Source organism: Myripristis murdjan, chromosome 13, assembly GCF_902150065.1.
Source record: "Myripristis murdjan chromosome 13, fMyrMur1.1, whole genome shotgun sequence".
Taxonomy (NCBI): domain Eukaryota; kingdom Metazoa; phylum Chordata; class Actinopteri; order Holocentriformes; family Holocentridae; genus Myripristis; species Myripristis murdjan.
Window position 1 is genome coordinate 17,452,788 of NC_043992.1, and position 20,808 is coordinate 17,473,595.

The window sequence follows — 20,808 nt, forward strand, 5'->3', positions numbered from 1 at the left end:
TATATTTGCTCCGTTGCATTTTCTCTTTTGTTCAAACTGTGCCTCTTTTCATTCTCCCCCTCTCCTTTCCTCTCCTCTCCTCAATAATTTTGTAATTACATCAGGTGTTAGAATAAAATGACACCAGTGAAAGTCCTGCCCCCTCCAGGCACACATCTAACACACACTGTCCCACCCACGGAAACTATGACCGCAGTGTGTATGTCTGTGTACTTATGTGCATGTGTGTGTGTGTGTGTGTGTATTTTGGTTCCAGTTCTTACCAAAGAGACAAGGTTAATTATACTGTGGGAAGTTATTTCGGCTGAAGGATACCTTAACAACTGCAGACCTACAAATAGTCCTCTTCTAAACTCGACGGTGCTCTCACATAAGAACATACACACCTGCATGTATCTTTCTGCAATATGTCGAGTTAAATTCTCATATGGCTTGAATCCTGCTCATGCTGCCTGTGCAGAGGAGTACAAGGTAAAATCGGAGGTGTGATTTTTGAATTTAAGTCACTATCAGTAGGCTGGGGATCAGAAAGGGCTCACTCTTGTCGTTTTTGTGTTAAATAGGCCATTTTTCACCACCTCCGCCTCCATCTATCCTTTTGAATCTCCTGTAGCCAAATTACTGCATTTAACTGTGACCTGATTTGAGCTCACAAGAAGGTAACTGACCACAGTTTATGACACATTTTTTATGATGTGATAATACCAAAGGGAAAACACCACATGCTAGTTAAAGGTTATGCGGTGCAGCTTTTGTCTCGCCTTTCAAAATGTCAGCGTTGTTGTGCACCTTTCTGCGCTAATGGAGATCGCCACAGGTCTGGATAGCAAGTGAACATTGAAGACAAACAGGTTTTAATGTATTTCTCTCCAACAGCAGCACATCGCTGATGAAAGCCAATGACTGAAGCGTGTTTGTCTCTTTGCGTGCTGCTGTGCATTTAATAAGCATTTTAGTATTTCATGTGAGTGCAGACAGTCCTCCTTATTTGAATCACCATTCCCAAGGGATTAGAGCCCAGGATAGACTGAAAAGTTTGGAGATGAACTCTCGTATCTCTTTTCAGCTTCTACCGTGTGCTCAACAACAAATCAAAACCACCACAAATCCTGTTGAATGCTACGATGTGGAAGCCACTTCCTCTTTACTGTAGTCCAGTCTCACGCAGTGTCACTGTCCTCTCTGTCCATGGAAAAGTACTGAGTTAAGCCTGTGTCAGACAGCTTTTACTCTGACATCCAGTACCTCTCTATTGAACAACCCCAACCACTTCAGACTAGCTGACAACCTGGAGCAGACACTGAAGGATCCTGAAAAGAAGAGAAATTAAGATGGAGTGGGACTGAGAGAGAGAGAGAGGAGAGAGAGACAAAATGAATGGATGTCAGACAGAGACAGAGGAGTGAGGGCAGGGTAGGGGAGAGGGAGAAAGTGAGAAAAAAAGTGGAGAGAGAGAGAGAGAGAGAGAGAGAGAGAGAGAGAATAAATGAATCGCCGTAGACTAAAAATAGTGGCCACGATCCCCAGTGCACTGCTGGGTAAATAGGGGTGTCTTGGATGGGTCTCTGGACACTTGTTAGAGAGACAATGCCATCTCATCCATTATACCCTCAGAAACGGCTCACTGTGGCTGACACACAAGCACAAACACACACACACACACACACGCGTGCATACTTGTAGCGGAAGAAAGAAAGACGACAAGTGTGATTGTGTGGTTTTGTGTGTGTGCGTGTGTGTGTGTGTGTGTGTGTGTGTGTGCGGGCGGGTCTACATATTTGTGTGCGCTGAACATGCAACATACTCTTAATCCCCCACAGCTGCTAATCACAACTGTTTGCACAAAAGGGGAGAAACACACATGTGAGGAGTTCAGAAGAAGGAGTAATTGCGGGTAGACAGGAAAAACAGGGGATGATGGAAGGAATGGAAAGATGACTGAGTCAGTGAATAAAAAGCAGTTGTGTTCAAATTTGGGAGGGGTTGGGGGAGCTGTGGAGAGAGAGCTGGAGAAGAGGAGACGTTTACGATGAGGAAAATCCGTGTAAGGTGGTGAAGACAGGCACAAAGAAGGACAGCACTAAAAAAAAAAAGAGCTGTACAAAGTCTGTCCAATAACATTTTGTCATTTTTCAAGAACAAATGATGAGAATATTCCATCAGCGTAAGTAACATCACTTTTTCAAAGATCTCCTTGGGGGAGGGAACCTCTTTTTTAGCATTTCTGCAGAGAGTAGCATATTAACAACATAAACCATTTAGTCAAAATAGAAAAAAAGGTATATTGGGGCTGCTATACTACAGAGTCAGCACTGTGGCTTCTGCAAAATAAAGCAATTTTTGGATAGAAGTGCAAAATAAAAAGTGAAAATGCATCTTATACTGTGTCTCATCTGAGAAACAACACTAACTAACCCCCTTTTTTTCCCCCTGTATCTGGAATTTGTTTTTATTCAATTTGGCCAAAGTTTTGGCTTGCCTATTAGTTTCCAATTAGATTCAGTGTGGCAGACACAAAACAGACCAATGCAAAGATGCTCCAACTGCGTTATGTACCTCTCACATCTCTCTCAGTTCCCCTGTTGTGTTGGACTTGCTGTGTCGTGGCTGGCTGACAGAGGCAGCAAGCTGTAAAGGTGTGCTCTTTAAGGGGAAAAGGTTCTCAGTTTTTATGAATGACTGTCTAACATCCATTCATTTCATCTTCAGTGTTACATTCTTTGACAAGGGTTCCTGGACATTTTCATTTCGAGTTCCCAATTTGCTGCATCATCCAGGAAATTTAGTGATTCAATATGGAGAGATTTAATCACAGTGCCATATCTGAATTTATGAGGTTTATAATGGAAATTGAGATACCAAGGACTTCAAATAGATATGTAATCATCCACTAGTTACCATCTGATGAGGTTTTTGTCCTTGGCCTAACTTATAGTGGTTGAACTGATGGTGAAATTATTTTTTAAATGTAAAGTGGAACAGATTGCTCAGTTTACAATGACCGGCTTGACTGCAAATAACACAAAGACTCTCTACTTTTAACTTTCAGTCAAGATTTCAATCATGGCGGTGGAAGAAGTTGGGAAATGAACTCTCGTTTTTGATGCAGATCTGAACTGTCTGTATAGACACTGTATGTTCAAATTCAGTCCTCTTTGAGAGTTTGCCACGAGTTCTACAGCTGAATAAAACCCAAGTGACATTGACAAGTGAATTGGCTGAAATGCTATTAAAGAAGCACAAAAGGTAGTCTGTGAAGTTCGCTGTGATAAGTCTCTCTCTGTCACTGTCAGCTTAGGCACATAATAAATCAGAGTTACAAAGCAGTCAGGCAGTGATTTTCATCAGGATCTCAGACATGATCAAATGTCAAACTCCTTATTAACATGCAGGCCAAGAATTACTTGATCATTCAAATGAGGATATATAGAAAAAAAGTCCTTGAAGCATTTGGCTTGTCGTAGATGGAAAAAGAGCTCTTGACAAATTTCGAACCTCATTGTACCTTAAAACATCTCATATATATTACTGGTGTTTACATACATTGCTGTATAAATAAATAAATAAATAAATAAAACCTCAAAATACATGTTAAGTGCCATATTCGCTGGCTGATATTTTCAGTCACTTGTTTTCAAGTATGAAAAAGTTAAAACCAATAAATCTTTACCAAGCCAGTGGTGGGGCAACTGTACAGCTTATCAACTGGGACCCAAATGCTGTGATTATAGATTGGATCTCCAAAGGGCAATTACATCTTATATAAGTCTCTGTCTGTCATCCTCTTTTTCTTACACACTCAAAATACACACACAAACACAAACACACTGACGCCAGTCAACCACAACTCGACAGGGAAATGTTACCATAACCACAAGGACATATAGGTTGTTGTATCTACTGACTGTTTTTTTATTTATTTATTTCAAGCCAAGAGGTGGCACAGCATCGACATAACTCATGCAAATTGAGCTGCAGATGCACAACGGGACACACTCATACTGTACACATCTCACACAAACACATGTTCCCATGTACACACACACACACACACACACACACACACACATACTGCAGCTGCTGATAAATGAGCCATAACAAGACAGAGGGTAATATGAACTGTCAGAGAAGAGATAAGCAGCAGACATCATGTTGTTTGAATTAATGGGGGCAAATATACATTATGGCTCCATCAGTACAGAGAGTGAGAGGGAGTGAGAGTTTGCATGCCTGTTTGTGTGTGTGTGTGTGTGTGTGTGTGTGTGTGTGTGTGTGCGTGCATTTGTGTGTGTGTGTTTGTATGCGTGTGTGCTGTGCCCCTGCTGCGCCACCCCAATGGCAAGACAAACCACTGTGGACACACTTTACATTCAAGGATGCTCCAGAAATCCGGCTCTGCATTCACCGCTGCAAGGTCTACTCGTGTAAAAAAATAATGAAACCGACTCGTTTTCTTTTAGTCCCTGCAAAGCCTTTCCTGCTATTATGCAGCTGTAAATTCTTGCCTGCAATAATAATAAAAAATCAGTGTGTAATTCACTATCATTTGAACAGCCACCATTGTTAGCCTAGGGCTCCTTTAGGCAGATGAAATACCCTGCCACAATGGATGGCCTGTATTTGGGAGAAATGGGAGTGGTCAAAGACTGACAGAAGTGTAATCAAGGACATAACAACTACCACTTGGAAAAACACTGCCTTTAAATTGAGATCCATTGTACTGTATGGCTCCTGGGTCATGATACGGCCACAGACATAGCAACAGATACAATGATAGGAGGATGATGTTGTACATGCCTCAGGCAGTGTCCGCTTTCCAGAGATTATTGCGCTGGTCGAAGAACATATTGTGATATGACTCAGGGCTACAGACACCCAGAATCTAAATCACAACATACACTGCAAGCATTTGCAAATGTCTGTGTGTATGAGTGTGTACACCTCAGTGTGCTAGTGCACTATTTCTGCATTCATAGCAGGCAACGATAGCCTCCAGGGGTTAAATTTGCACTGTCTGAAACTGAATTATACACTCTTACAGGAACACACACACACACACACACACACACACACACACACACACACACACAAACACCAAACACACACACACACACACATACACTTACACACACACACATAGACACACACATGCACACAAACACACAAACACATAGAGGTCAAATTTATTTGCTTTTGAAAACTGAGTTAGTCTCTCAGGCTATTTTAGCTGCCAGGTATTTGAAAAAGAGCAGCACTGCACAGTCACTACTGCATATAACCACCAATGACATCACCCTTTTCACACACACACCACACACACACGCACACATAAACAGACACACTGTAAATACTACACCGCGACACGGACCAGACTGACTGACTGGGATGCTTGGTCATGCAGTCTGCAATCCACTGCTGCCTGGATTCCAGTTAGCTGTTTATGCTTGGCCATTAATAGTTAGCTGTGCCCAAACAAGCATGGCCAGGGTGAGGAAGTGTGTCAAAGCGCGCGTGTGTGTGTGTGTGTGTGTGTGTGTGTGTGTGTGTGTGTGTGGAGGAAGGGGGTGGGAGTTGTTGGGGAGAGGGGTGGGGGGTGGGGGGGTCACTTGTTCCATGCCAACCCCACACACTGTTACCAGGTGACATATTCCCATGGGTTTGGTTGCACTGCGCTCATCTATGGAGCTATTAGCAGTAAAATGATCCGGATGCAACAGTGCGCATGGAAAATCCCCTTCTTCCTGCACCTTCTAGAGTTGCTGTAATGCACATAAGAAAATGTACTGCATGTTTTGTATTACTGCTTATTGGTGATCTGGGCTCAAACACCCAGGTCAGCACTTACTTGGCAATCAGAAGCTAGGAAAAATTAATGTAAGTCACTCAAGACTTCGATTTGTACATTATAATACATTCTTTTGTTGTGTTGATAACCAATTATGAATTAAAATGTACCTACAAATATTATTAAAAACACTGCAAATGTAAACTAGATTCCCCCTCTCTGCAACCACAAGAGAGATGAGAGGCCCAGTAGTATACGAGATTAGCTGCAGACAGATACACAAGTGAACAGACACCCAAACAAACACGTCCCCTCCAGGCAACCACCTACCGGAGAAAACAAACCTTTTGCAGCAAAATACATGTGTAGCTGTCACATACAGGCAGCACTTTGATCGAAAGCTCAGGAATCTTTTCAGTATTGAAAATATCGTAAATCAGCCAGCAGGGTGGCAGTATTTCAAGAGCAGAAAGCTTACTGCAATTGCTAAAGGGAATCTGGGGAAGATGGTAGTATGTTGCTGGATGAGCACAGAGTTGTCTAGGTAATGTTCAGCCGCGTGTTGTGAATGGCAGAGCTTCTGACTGCCTGCACTCTTAAATTGCTACGGGTGCAAGATCAAAACTCCTGTGTAAGTCATGCTATTAGTGCCCATCGAAAACTACGATGGAAATAAGTGTTTTAATTAATGCTTCCTTGTGCTGTCCTCTTGGTTTAAATGTATGGTTTTTTGTCATGCATTTCTTTAAAACTTGCTTATTCCAAAAACAAATGAAATGAAATCAAAAAAAATTAAAAGCACTGTACTGTATTTAGTTTGTTGTGCTGTATTTCGGAGCTCACACACACTAAACCTTCAGCTACTTCCTGTTCACTCAAGCCACGAATGTGTGTTCCCCATCATAAACAGGTCCTATATGCCAGAGGAAAGCAACAGTGAATATCAATGGGGCTACAGGCCATATGACAGGGATCAGTCATAACTGTGAACTGGCCATGGCTTGTATGTTGCAGAAATGTCAGAAAAACTGTAACCATTTGTCTTAAAAACAGATACTGTAGATATCGAAACACTTGTTGTGATTCTTAGTGCTTCTGTGTACAGCACAGATTGAAGGACTGGATGTACAGAGGGACATGAATCTTTCTCTCTCTCTCTCTCTCTCTCTCTCATTTACGTCCTTCTCTCCACCTCACACTCTCTCCCCCGCAGCATTGTCTCTTTTCTGCTCCCTCTCTCTCTCCCTCTTTTGCTCTTCATCAGCACTCAGCAAATACCTATTCACCTTTCACTCTTCAATTCTTTCTTTCTTTTTCTTGCAACTGTCATTTCCACTGACCCAGATACACAAGTGCTGTCAACTACAGACATACACACACACACACACACACACACACACACACCAGGTCGCCAATAAAAAGGACCTATAATAGAACCTCTGTCAGCTGTGGATGCTCATTCATTGAAGCACAAAGCACCCAAAGAACCCCTTGCCCCAGGAATAACACTGACAGTAGGAACCAATAAAGTTTTGCTCACAATGCAGCTCAACACTGCAGTGCAGAGTGGCTGTCTGCCTCTGTAGCAGCACTCCGTAGCTGCCGGCCAGAGCATATCTCAGCCTGGCGCAGAACAGACGACAGCAACAAACTTCACCCACCGTTCACTCTCGTCCCTCTCCCTTTCTCTCTCCTTGGCCCTGCGAGACTTGTGCAGCAGCCCGATCAGGATGACGGCCGCACGAATGCCGGCCTTTTTGTTGTGGACCCGTCCTCCGGCCTGAGACATGCTGTGCCGTTCTGCTGGAACCAGGACGGGGTCAAGGAACGGCCGGCCCAAGGTTAGACTGGGTCCAGGGCTCCTGGATGGGTGACTAAGTCTAGTTTGGTTGCAGTAGTAACTTTGTACACCGCTGTCTGTGTTTGGTATGCCTGTCAAGTTTCACCCAAACCAAGTACCTGTTTGAATTATGGCACAGTACAGGGACTGTAGCAGCTCTTCAAAAGTTCTGGTGCAGGTCTGGACCAGGAATCCAAAAGTTCAGGTGTTTTGAGGCATCCAGTCCTCAGTTCGGTGGTTTGCTGGATCCGTTTTGGGCTCTGCTGTTCTTGTGTTGGTTTGTTGTAATTCCTACAGGTCCAGAGTGCCACTGCTGGCTCTTGACTCCAGCTCAAGGGTAGCCTCTATCTGCATTGCCTGCTTCTGCAACCAATCTGTGCGCTGACACTCCACGAGGTGACATGATCCCTTACCAGATGATGAACAGTTCTGCTGTAGACAGCTTCACGGACACAGACAGTGTGGCACTGCATCTCTCTGTCTACCTCTACCTCTCCCTCCTTCTCTCACATGCGCTCCCTTTTCTCCCTCTGTGTCTATGGCTCGTCTGCTCCCTCCTTCCCGGCTCCTGAGCCCCGCCCTCCTCTATCTGATAGGCAGGATTTTGTCTATGGCCCGCCCCTTCCTCCTCCCCCTTCTCCCTCTATTCAATGACTCTCTTTCTGTCCCCTCTCCCTCCCTCTCTCCCTCTCTCCCTCTCTCTCTGCCCTTGTTTCTACCTTGTTAATAATTTCATCCTAATCTCCCTGACCTTGTTCCGTCTATGCTTGATTCTATGATTTCATTTCTAGGCAGGCACAGTACCCACACACACACACACACACACACACACTCACACACACACACACATACACACACATACACACACACATACACACACACACACGCAGTATCCCTCCATGTGAAATCTCAATTCAAACAGGCTTATCTGTCTATCGCCTGCTGTGCTGTTGCCAAGGACATTGGAATTGAAATTTAACTCACAAAATGAGTGGAAGGGAGATGACAGAAACAGAAGCAGAAAAATAGAGCGGCAATACTCACTAATTTTGCACACTCTTTATTCTGCTGATGCAGACACACACAGAGCACCTTTTGTATATGCAAACACATGCAAACACACTGACGCCGCCCCTGTTGTCGCACCGTATCTCCAGCTCTTCCCCTTCTAAAACCCTGTTGTGTCTTTTCATGTCTCCCTTTACCTCGTCTTGCTAATACATTCTGTCCATACGCTTCTGCATCCTATTCTTCTTGCGAACACATTCACTGTCTGTGCACTGCTCTTCCCCTCCACCCCCCACAGCCAGAGCTGACATCCTCTCCATTTGCTCAGGAGCTTGGTAAACATAGCTAAGTCTGCCATCTTCCCAGAATACATTGATCTAAAGTGTTCTGCTTCTCCCTCTGGCCACCTGTTCCTCCTTCTCTGTGTTTGCCAGTGGATGACTTGACTGTCTGAATGAATAAATGTATGAATGGCTAATTAAGTGACTGATTGAATGCATTTTCTTTTTCTTAATCACCATATATATATATATATATATATATTTATTTATTTATTTATTTATTTTTTTTAATTCATTTGTACATCCATTTTTGTTCAATCATTTGTTCATTATTAGGCTGTTCCACTTGCCTTTTTATTCAGCAAACCAGAGGACATTTAGATAACCTTTCAAAGACTGGAAGAGATACACCCACTGTGTTTCCTGAACCACACTAATTGTGCTTCCAGTTATGGGCAGGCAGCACAGTCTTGCAACACAATAAATGCATTTGTAACACCGGGATAATCACGTTATTATACAACAGTCGTAAAACTTTGATAAGTTATCACATCAGTGTCATTAAACGGCTTTAAGGCACTGCTGCCAGTAAGTGAGCCCCTCGACACAGACATTTCCTCGTTTCTCCAAAGATTCATTGAAACTTAACCAGCACATAAAAGTCCACATCAATTCGGGAAAAAAAAAAAAAAAAAAAAAAAAAAAGAATTATGAGGTTTTCGCACGGCAGTGAACATAAAGCTCCTCTATACACAGACACAAGGACACAGACATAAAACTGCATGGGCAATATAAAAAGCCTGATGCTATAGAAAACCACACAATGAATCATGCTGTTCCTATGGTACACCTTGTTTGACTGGAAGTGACAACAGTATAATCCTGTAAATGCTGTTTGATATCTCTAACGCAGTGCTTAGGACTCTTTAATTAGAGAAATGCATCATTCAAGACAAGAGAAGAAGACATTGCAGGAGACGAGATGCTTCACTAATTGTCTCGCTGTTTTCAGGGAATAGATAAAGCCAGGGTAACAGCCGCGGCAAGGGCAGCAATTACACGGATGGCCCCGTTCCTCTCTGCGCGCATTGCTCTTCCTGCGTTCTGTCAGTGCCATGGCAACAGAGCGGCTGCCAGAGGATGCGCCTGAAGGACCCCTCAAGGCTGTTACCCCTTGACAAGTACAGGGAACGATTTCTGCTTCCTGTCCTCTGTGGAGTTTGAGTGCGTGTAGTTTGAGGCTTGATTGGCACAATCTGTGGTTGTTGCGCTTACACACAACACCACCTGAGGATTTTCCCATGTCAGGTGTTTGTGTGTGTGTGTGTGTGTGTGTGTGTGTGTGTGTGTGTGTGTGTGTGTGTGTGTGTGTGTGTGTGTTTGCTCACACATGTTTTTACATCGCATCCCGGGGGACTCTTGAACATCCAAGTGAGTTCCAAACTTGGTTGTTTGTCTTACAGTCTCTCCATACACACATCATACACACACCTACACACACAGACACGCACACACACCCACACACATCACACATATCTATAAACACACACCTCCACTCACTTGGCCATATCACTGGGGTCCTGTCGTGCGTCATCAAGGGGTGTAATGAGACACCTGTAACTATTCAGTTCTAGACACAAAAACAGCCTCTCTCTCTCTCTCTCTCTCTCTCTCTCTCTCTCTCTCTCTCTCTCTCTCTCTCTCTCTCTCTCTCTCTCTCTCTCTCTCTCTCTCTCTCTCTCTCCTTTACACACACACACACACACACACACTGAAACACAGCTCACAAACACAGCAAGCAGATACGGTGTACTCAAACATGCAAAATGGGTGCAGCTACACAAAGGCATAGAACTCAGTAATTCTCTCTCTTGCTTTCTCTCTCTCTCTCTCTCTCCCTCTCTCGCACACACACACACACACACACTCACACACACTGGTGTCCATCCACCTCACAGTGCCATGTGCCAACCAGCCTCTCCTGTCACTTCACAGCTTCTCAAGTGTCTCCTAAACAAATGGATGCCAGTCCACCAACATGCCGTCTCCCTTTCCTCTTGCAGCTCATTCTATTATAAGACACACATACAACTTACTACTATCCCCTATGCCACCTACATGTCTTCTATGGTGCACACACACACGCACACACACACACACACACACACACACACACACACACACACACACACACACACACACACACACACACACACAGTATAATCTGTACATTACATACAGACATTACTTACAAGGCATGTGCACAAACACATGCATACAAAATGCCTGACCTATACAAACACACCCAGCAGCAGGCCTAGTGGAGGAAATGACCTTCACAGCTGCTGCTGAGTAACACTCTCCAAACCTCTCTCTCCCTCACACCCACACACACACCCACACACACACTCACACACTTTTTTGTCACTAAACATACTGTACTGGCATCAAAGTAGGTCTTGCCAAAGCATCAATATAAACATTTGGTTGTACGTTCAGTTTCTTTTCAGCTGAAGCATCATTATTATCATCAGCTCATGCGCCCAGCTGCTCCGCCATGCAGTGAATACCGGAGCTTTATGAGGAAGGCTTTAATGTTTTAATGTGACACAGTGAAGTTCAAAAGGGAATGAATGCATGCAAAGAGATTAACTCTGAAATGTCATGTTTTTTGTGTAAATCAAGTCATGTTCCCTGAAAATACAACAAAATGTCATCGCTCGCTTTCCACTGTTTGTCCTCAGTTGGCACGGCATCGGAGGCAAAACTTATATATTTGGCACTTTTCATGATGAAACGCAAACGTTTCTGAGTCTGGTTTGATTTGAGTTTTGTTGAGGATTTGGGTTATTTTTGGGAAGAGAAAAAAAATCAGTTTAATCTCTAATCTTGATATTTTGGGCAAGAAAAGTTGAGCTATAGCTGCATGGTAAGGTTGTGTTCACTGAGTGTAAACAAAGAGTCGATGCTTCTTGCTATGTTAATTTGTTCAGTTTTTCATGTCTCACTGTTAGGGTCAGACAGCAATGTAATTCACTCTGCGTTTTGGTCATTTGATTCCAATCTGTGACACAGTTTTCCTTTGAGTTTTCATAATTTGGTTAGGTCTTTTGTCCTGAGGCTGTGTGACATGCTCCACCCAGCTGGTGGAGGGAATTCTGCTCTTGGTGGGTTAACGCTTTGTGACACTTTGGTGACCCTGACATTTGATTGTAGAATTGTCTGTCAAATTAAATTGCTCTTTTTTGCACTTAATTTGACGGGGTTAATGCCCAAGTTCTGCATTGCATATAGTGTTTGTTCATTGTTTTTGTTTCATGGAGGAAGAGCTTGCTTCGTGCATAAAGATCCAGTTATATTTTTATCCTCTATGTCAAATTTCTCATTTTTTATGGACTTTAAAATGTCAGTGCCATGGAGAATACAGCACTCTGTCTTAAACTGTGGAACTAAGCCAGGCCTTAATTGGAAAGTCATGTTAATTTTCATTGTAACTGCGCTGAAAGCTGTCCTTTCTTTGCCTCTGAGATTTTTCCCAGCCGTACTGCAGCTTCTTTTTGAACTGTCATGCTCTCTCCCTTGCCATAGCACCTCTTTCCTGCTCTTAGCTTTTCTCTTTGTCTGTCACCGTCCCACCTCTCTCTCTCCATCTCTCTCTTGCTCTCTCTTCTCCATTAATCACTGATTTTCTTTTTCCTCAGTTCCATCATTGTTCGCTTCTTCTCACCTCACCTCACTTTCTGATATCAGCAGGGTTTCAAAATTAAGGAAAATGTGACTGGATTACAAGAAGCTACTTTAAAAAAAAAAAAAAAAAAAAAAAAAAAGGGTAACTGCACTCTGGAGAGAGCGCTCCCAGATTGTGACATCAGCATATTGTTGAAATAAATACTGGTTCAAACAGTAACACTGCTGTGTCACAGATTTTGAGTCTAATCTTTCAAACCACACCCATCCGCTGTTCTTAGTCTCACCTCATGCCACCCCTTCTTCTTCTCTCTCTCTCTCCAAATTTTCACCCCCCTACATCTGCCACTTCTTCCTCTCCTCCTCCTCCTCTCATTCGTCCCTCCTGAGCCCTCTGTATCCTCTGTTCCATTATTGTATTCCTCCTTTCTCCCCTCCTCTCCTCTATCACTTCTCATCTCACACATCCGGTGTAACAATCTGTCACAGGATGATAATGGCTTCTCTGGGACAGATACTCTGTCACTCAGTCTAAACCTGCACACACACACACAGACACACAGACACACACAAACACACATATTGTGAGAAGGTGACTGTGGCCACTGGTCTTCTCTGACCTCTGCCAAGCCAAACTGACTGGTCTAAAATAGCTCTGAGACACACAAGGCAGACATGTGGCTACAGGCCTGGGAAGGCTTGAACACAAACACACGCACGCACGCACGCACGCACGCACGCACGCACGCACACACACACACACACACACACACACACACACAGCTGAGTGCACAAACACAAGATGGGTGCAAGTTGCAATCTAATATTTGGATCCAGGCCCATCATTCCAAAGAATTATAGCATACACTGTAACTGGGTGACAAATATTCATCAGCACACACACACACACACACACGCACACACACACACACACACACACACACGCGCGTGCACACACGCACACAAACGTGCACACAGAAATTAACAGACCTCTACAAATCACCTGACACACTCTCTCTGTCCAACTTATTTCTCACTTGGTGCAATCGCCTGCTCTAGGAGTGAATGTGCATCAGTATGATTGTGTGTGTGTGTGTGTGTGTGTGTGTGTGTCTGTGTGTCACTAATGTCAGCAGTGACCCCTTGTAGTTCGAGCCAGCTCATTCAGCTAAAATTAGCCAAGCACTAGTGTGGAATCCCATACCATGTATTAGTCTGTAGTAAGACAATAAAAAATGATGGGGCAGAGTTTTTGTGGAGTTTAGTCTGTTGTCACTCGACTGCGTCTTTTCCATCTGTGCTTTTACTGAAACTCTGGAGCAAGTCGGTTCATGATTATGTTGTTTTCTTGATTTCGCCAACACCTTTGGCAAGAAGTGGTCTTTGCTTTGGTGTTTTGCACTCATACGGCACTGGCCCAAGATAATAAGTGTAGACTGAGTGTAGACTGTGACAAATAAACAATCCCAAAACCTACCAGTGCAAAAGAAAAAGAGACACATCTGCATCTCTGCTCAGTTCCTTATAATCTTCAAGTTCTTTTCATGTTTGGAGGTTAACACTGATGCTCACTTTTGGCTTGCTACAAGGCCGCTTTTCTTGTTTGGTGCACTTGTCTTCATCTGAATGATTAATTAAGTTTGAATTTCTGTAAGTCCTGCTCTTTTCTCTGCTCAGCCATGGTAGCTGCTCATGCTAACTACTAATTTCTACTGCTTATTCTACACAAACCCACTGCTGCTGCTTCGGAGGTGAATTATTACTCATTTATCTCACTGAGTGCTTACATAATGTACACATCAGAGCTGCACCCACACACAGACACAGGCAGGCATATACCCAAATACTATAAGTCATCCCAGGTGATGCACAGATTCATGCCACAGCACTGTGGTAAGTAGGAGTGAGAAGTAGCAGCGGCTAGACAAGGTAAGCCTGTTTGAATGGGGACAAATGGATACCCAATATAGACATACTATGCTCAGTTATATTTGTGAGCATTTGTCACTATTTGTTTTGATCTGCATAAAGGAGCAGATGTGCACCAGATGGGGCAAGACAGTGTAAGAGTTAAACAAATCATGGGTAAAGTAACAAAAGTGAATTTAGCATACCCTTTTCACAAATTATCTACAAGTACTACTTTAAGGGTTTTATGAAAAGACAAGGACAATATGTCTGGATTTTAAACAAAATCATACACAAAAGCAGGCACTGGAGAGACTGCTTTACATTTAATAAAGTAATTATGTCTTTATAACTGTTTACCAACAAGTGTAAGGCATTTCAGCATCTTATAGGCATTGGACATACTATTGATGCATAACATTTATGTATGAGTGGTAACATAAAGTACAAGAGACAAAAAATGGCCATTACTGACAGCAATTTTTACTCTCCAGCCTATAATTACCTTGAATTTGAAATGCATTAGGAAAAAGCATACAATTACGAGCAAATGAGATTAATTTCCATTGCTAGAATATGTGGAATATATAAGATATTAGAGCCCCTCTGGGATGTAGAATAAGTTATATGACTTTGTGACTACACTTTGTCATACAGTTAGACAGTTTATCCATTTGTAGTAGTGTCACAAAATGCCATTTCTATTTGTTCAAGGTGACCTGAGAGCTTTCCCCTGTCTGCTCACTACCTGTTACAGGTTCTCTGCTGTTCTCTCAGCCCCTGCCTCTTTCGAGGAGTCTCTCTAATGAGATAGTATTTCTCTGAAGTCCAGTGGACAGTGACGGCACTTTGGACAGCCTCAAGCTTTGTAGGGAAGGTTTCAAGCATCAAGCAAGTGTATGCACACGAACACACGGACACCATGGTGCCATCGCATGCATGAAGACCAGCTTAGACCACATGTGACACCATACACAACCCAACAGGTCACAGCACACATTACCACAACTACTGCAATTAGATTGTCATTAACTGACAATGGCATGTGTGTATGTGCATGTAAACATGTTCGCACAATGGCACATGTCCAAATGCATTTGTGTGCATTTTGTGCATTGTGTGTGTGTGTGTGTGTGTGTGTGTGTGTGTGTGTGTGTGTGTGAGAGAGAGAGAGAGGATGTATGTAAATACTGCAAGTTACAGTATCGGTAATGACATCTTAGTCACATGGCCCAATGCCATGTCATCTCTGCTAACGTGAACATTAACACCACATGAAGCCGCATGCACTCCAGTCCAGTGTTAATATATGAAAACATGCATGAACAGATTATTATGGGGTTTATAAAGCCATGCCAAGTCTACTGTGAAAGGAGAAAAGGGTGTCAAAGTGCTATTTTTTATTTGCTTCAACATGAAATTGTACTTTATATTGTGAAGTGAAATGCTGAATGATGCAGTGGTAGCTGTGGTGGAAGACTCCCAGCATACCTCTGTTCTGAATTAACAGTACCATCATATTCATGGTGTCATAATGTCTAAGCATGCAGGAGGTCTCCCATCATGCATCTTACTCTGCATTATGACTCTGGCTTGCACTGTCCCCATTTTTCCCCATTTGGAATTTTACTATTAATGATAGCTGCATAATTATTACTGAACATAGAGTGACAAGAGTCTCCTAGATATATAAACAGCATTATAGTATTATGTCATGGCCATTGATTCTAAATGTTCCAACTAAATCGATTGTTACTATGGTGACACTACGATGCCAGCTAAAGCCACAAACTGGATTAAAATATATACAGTCTTTGATTTTAATCCAGATTGGGTTTTGCAGGCAGGAATAAAATTCCCATAGTTGAAGTGATGGAAGAGTCTATATGAAGTTGACTCAAAAAGCTTATAAGCTCACTGATTGGTTGCTTCTTGAGGCACTATGGGACTTATGGTTGACTTATCTCCTAAAGTTATGTACATATTATTGGACCTTTGGCTTCTTTGCAATGAACTTATTATTATTGATTATTTCAGTGCAGTTGCTATTTGTTTGTACTAACAGTTCAAGAGAAGGAAGAGCTTCATGCCCATTCATGAACTGAAAATGCTTGGATGGCCACAGTGACGAAACATTTGGAAGATGAATGGGATTTTTACTTCCAGAATCCTGGCAATGCCATATAACTCCACCAGCTCGCAATATTCCCTCATACATATTGGAGAGCTGCACGGAAACATATTACAACACAAAACTTAAGTCACTCAAAGTCACTCAAACAAACGGAGCACTCCTTACATCCGTGTTAAAAGCAAAAATATAAGCAATTCCTCTTGGAAATAGAAACAACACAGCAGCAGCGCTTTGCTGCATTCAGTGAACGTGGGATTTCTTAAACAGCTCCACTGTACATGTCTGTCTATTTATAACTGTAATTCTTGTGGAGGTGTAGCTTGTGTCTGCAGCCCGCTCTGCTGTGCTGTGTGAATATGTGCAGTATGGAGACGCAGCATGCTAATAGGCTGGCACTAAAACACTGTATTCTTCTGGTGCAGGGACATTTTCTCACTATAATTAACAGCATGAGCTCGTTCGTGTGTGTGTCCCTCGCTCACTCCGTCCCCGTCTTCTCTCCTCTTCTCTCTCCCCATAATTAGTGATGTTTATGCCTGTTTGCTCCTCTCATCAGACTTGTGTCTCCTTTGCTGTCTGCATCATATCCTCTTCCTCTCTCTCATCTCGTTTCTCCCCGGTCTCTCTGGACAGTGCTAATACTCTGGCAGAGTGTCAGGGCACACAGGGCAAACCTGCAAACGGCGCTGGAGCCAAGCGGGCCGCACCTCCACGGACCGCAGTGCACTCTCATTACCATTACTGGGATATCATGTCTCCATTTCGTTTTTTCCCCCTCTCTCTTGCTTGACTAACGAAATCTGCCTGTTTCTCACCATAATGCATAGTTCTGGGGGTTTTTTTGTCCTTAACTATTCCAAATCCCATTATTTCCACCTCCATCGCTCAGTCTCCCTTATCCTTCTCACAGAATGAGAGAGAGTGAGGGGGTGGGGTGGTGGGTTACATGTAGCCCAGAGAGCCAGAGGCTTTGCTGACTCGGCAAAACAAGACACCATGTGTTTTTCAAGAGGCGACAGATGGTGAAGGAAAGGAGGAGGAGAGAGGGAGAGGGAGTGGGAGGAAAGGGGCTGAAAGTTTGGGGCGTGACAGTCAAATGGTTAACGAAAAGGCACGCACACACACACACACACACACACACACACACACACACACACACACACACACACACACACACAGGTCTTACCCTAAATAGAGAGATTAAATGGCAGCTAGAATATGAGCTCACAAAAACTCAGCTGTTGTAGCTTCACACTGCTGAGCCCAAAGAGCAATCTGTGCTTATAAGTCTACGGTTGATTAATGAGGCCAAACTAAACCGTGTCAGTGCTAAGTCAGACCACTCTGGTCTAGTCAAGCATGTAACAAATTTGTGTACAGAGGTAAACAAGTCAAAAACCACACAAGTGACAGTTCTTATTGTTTTCTCATAGCACTTTGAGACTACCTGCAATTAAGTGGTATCCAGATAAACTTGTTTTAATCTGAAAGATGTTGTTTTGTTTTGGCAGCATCTTTGGTGTTGGTCGTTGCTGTGTTGCCTTAAAACTGGATGTCAAACACATCAATGATAAATCAAACAGTGCATCCTGCAGACTGTCATCTTTTTCCATGGATTTTGGATTTCTGTGGCTCTTTTTGGTGGCTATCACCGAGTTCTTCTTGTTCTATTTATATAAATGTATTCCAATCTGCAGGTGCCACTGGAGAAGTAAAATGCAATAATTCCTGTGTGCCAGAGGAACTTATAGTCAGTGGGTGCATCTGGGAATACATACATCTGGGCATATACTGTATGTGGGAACAGCAGGTGTATAAACTCGATATGGGTTGAATCACACATTGCATTACCAGTTGGCAGTAGGGTGAAAATGCTGTACATTATTAGGTTTAGTTGAGTTTGAATTTGATCAAAATCAATCAAAGCTCCTGATCACATTTGAGGAAACTCATTTCAGTTTAGATTTCTTACCTAATTTCTGACAATTTCTGTCTTCCATCTCTCTGCACTGGCCACATGGTAGAAATTTCACAATGAAACATTTTTCCCTCTCCAGATGTGAAACTGAGGCCAAAGCCTGTGAAAATGTATCCATGAATCAATGTTATCTTTCAACTGGGCAGAACAATGCTGCAGTATATGAATGGTATTTATCACAGTCATTGGAATAAGGATAAAAAAAGAAAAAGAAAAAGCTCTTATGTACCCTTCAACTTTCCCAGAGGCTGTTTAAGTCTTTTAATGCCAGGGAGCTGTAATGATTCCTGGGATGATGGAAGGTGGAGGGCTGAGCTCACCTGGGGCCCTGATGGCCTCATGTGATACTGACACTAAATACATACACCACACACACACACACACACTGCAGAGGGGCACCCTGAGGCATGTGTGTAGCTCCAAGAGGGGTCAGGGGTCACGAAACACACACACACATACACACAAATTGCAGTTTACCTCCCCATAGGTCCCAGCTGGGAAATAAGGGTGATAAACTAAAGGGGAAGTAGTGATAAAACTGTCTGTGGGAGGCGTGTGTGTGTGTGTGTGTGTGTGTGTGTGTGTGTGTGTGTGTGTGTGTGTGTGTGTGTGTGTGTGTGTGCGTGATGAAGTGCCAGCAGGGCTAGTGAGCAGTCCTGTGAGATTCAGAGCAGAACGGAGGTACAGAAGAGAACAGGCCGTCCTGAAGAGCCACACACACACACACACACACACACACACGCACACACGCACACGCAGAGCTATTAGGACTTGCTCCCTTGCCCCCAGAGTGTCCAGAGCAGTGCCTGATGGACCATCCATCAGCAGGCCTGTTGCTGTCTGGTCTGCAGGCAGTGACACAGACAGGCCGGGACAGTCGTGATGCAGCGCCACAGGCTGGACGCTGTCAGCAGAGATGGAGGATAAAAACAAAGAGCCTGACAACATCTACCTGACATCACTGTCCATCCACTCTATTTTTTGCTGCAGTGGACCTGTCATCGCGAGCTAACTTTAGCAGTACCCTGTGAAATTGCTTGTTAAAATTAGACTGCATAATTTTTTTTAGGAGTACGGGATCAGCAGTGCTGCACCGGGTCAGGCATAAAGAGAAAATGATGGCAGTGAAAGGAAATGTGGAAAAACAATCAGGTGCTCTTGCAGGAAGAGGGCAAACAACGACAATAGAAACAACCATTAATCTGTTTTATGAATGAAATCCATTTGTGAAGAGCAGTCCAACAATCTGAGGCATTCTGATTGTGACAAGAAGAACAATCAGTGCATTTCAGCTACATCATCTCCATTATTAACCGTGATGAAGACGATGTTGTCGAAACACACTAATTATCGTCTTGTGTTGAATAAAGGATTTTTACTTTTTGTCACAATCAGAATGCCTCAGATTACTGGCCTATTTTTCACAGACGGACTTCATTCATAATACAGTTCAGCAGTAATTTTTATTGTCTAATTTCTTCTCTATTGTGAATATCTTTGGTGAAACTTGTCAATCTTGGAACTCATCAGCTATTGGTGATGTGATTGATGATGTTTCCCCCAGAGGCTAAAGGCTATGGGGATTTGCTCCCTTGCCCCAGTAGGGATATCACAGTCAAGCTGATGCCAGTAGTTCAAAAACACAGCAGTACATGTTTATCTATGGCACTGTGGGTACCGCATGTATTTATTTAGATTTAGTATTTATTTAGATGTAGCCTGCAGTGGGCCATATCATATTCTTCCAAAACCAAGGGGAGCAGTATACATATGATTTACGCTTGTTCAAATGTGTGCCGAAGGAGAGACAAACACACGTGAAAGATGGAGCGGCCAATCTGCCTCAGCTTGTCCTAAAGAAGCACAGGATTTTGCATTCGAGGCTGATGCTCGTAAAACAAAATATACAAACGGTGCCATCAAAGTTTCCTGTTAAATCGCTGTTTCTTTGTCTAATTATTTATAAGCCTTCTCATTAAATACATATTTTTCTCATGTCTCCGCTGGGTACTGCAATTGAAATTCTGTGCGATCTAAAAAGTTGTTATTTAAGTACAGTTGACTTATTGTTTGATTTAAATACTTGAGGGCTTAAATACTTGAATATTCAATAGATGTTAATAAAGGAGTGTATGTTATATATTTATTTCTTTTTCTTTTACCATGGTATCAAAACAGGTATCAAGA

At 43.0% G+C, this 20,808-nt stretch overlaps 1 protein-coding gene across 2 annotated transcripts in view; it reads right to left on the reverse strand.

The window, feature by feature from the left end:
• rap1gap2a (RAP1 GTPase activating protein 2a) overlaps positions 1-20,808 on the reverse strand; it is a 99,562-nt gene that overhangs the window by 42,478 nt on the left and 36,276 nt on the right. Inside the window, exon 1 of one of the 2 annotated variants that reach the window (XM_030067958.1) lies at positions 7,447-8,246. The exons of the other annotated variant lie outside the window; for it this stretch is intronic. Within the exon in view, the coding sequence (XP_029923818.1) occupies positions 7,447-7,574 (128 nt within the window). The 5' untranslated portion in view covers positions 7,575-8,246. Of the gene's footprint in view, positions 1-7,446; positions 8,247-20,808 lie in introns of those variants that run through there. 2 annotated transcript variants of the gene reach the window in all.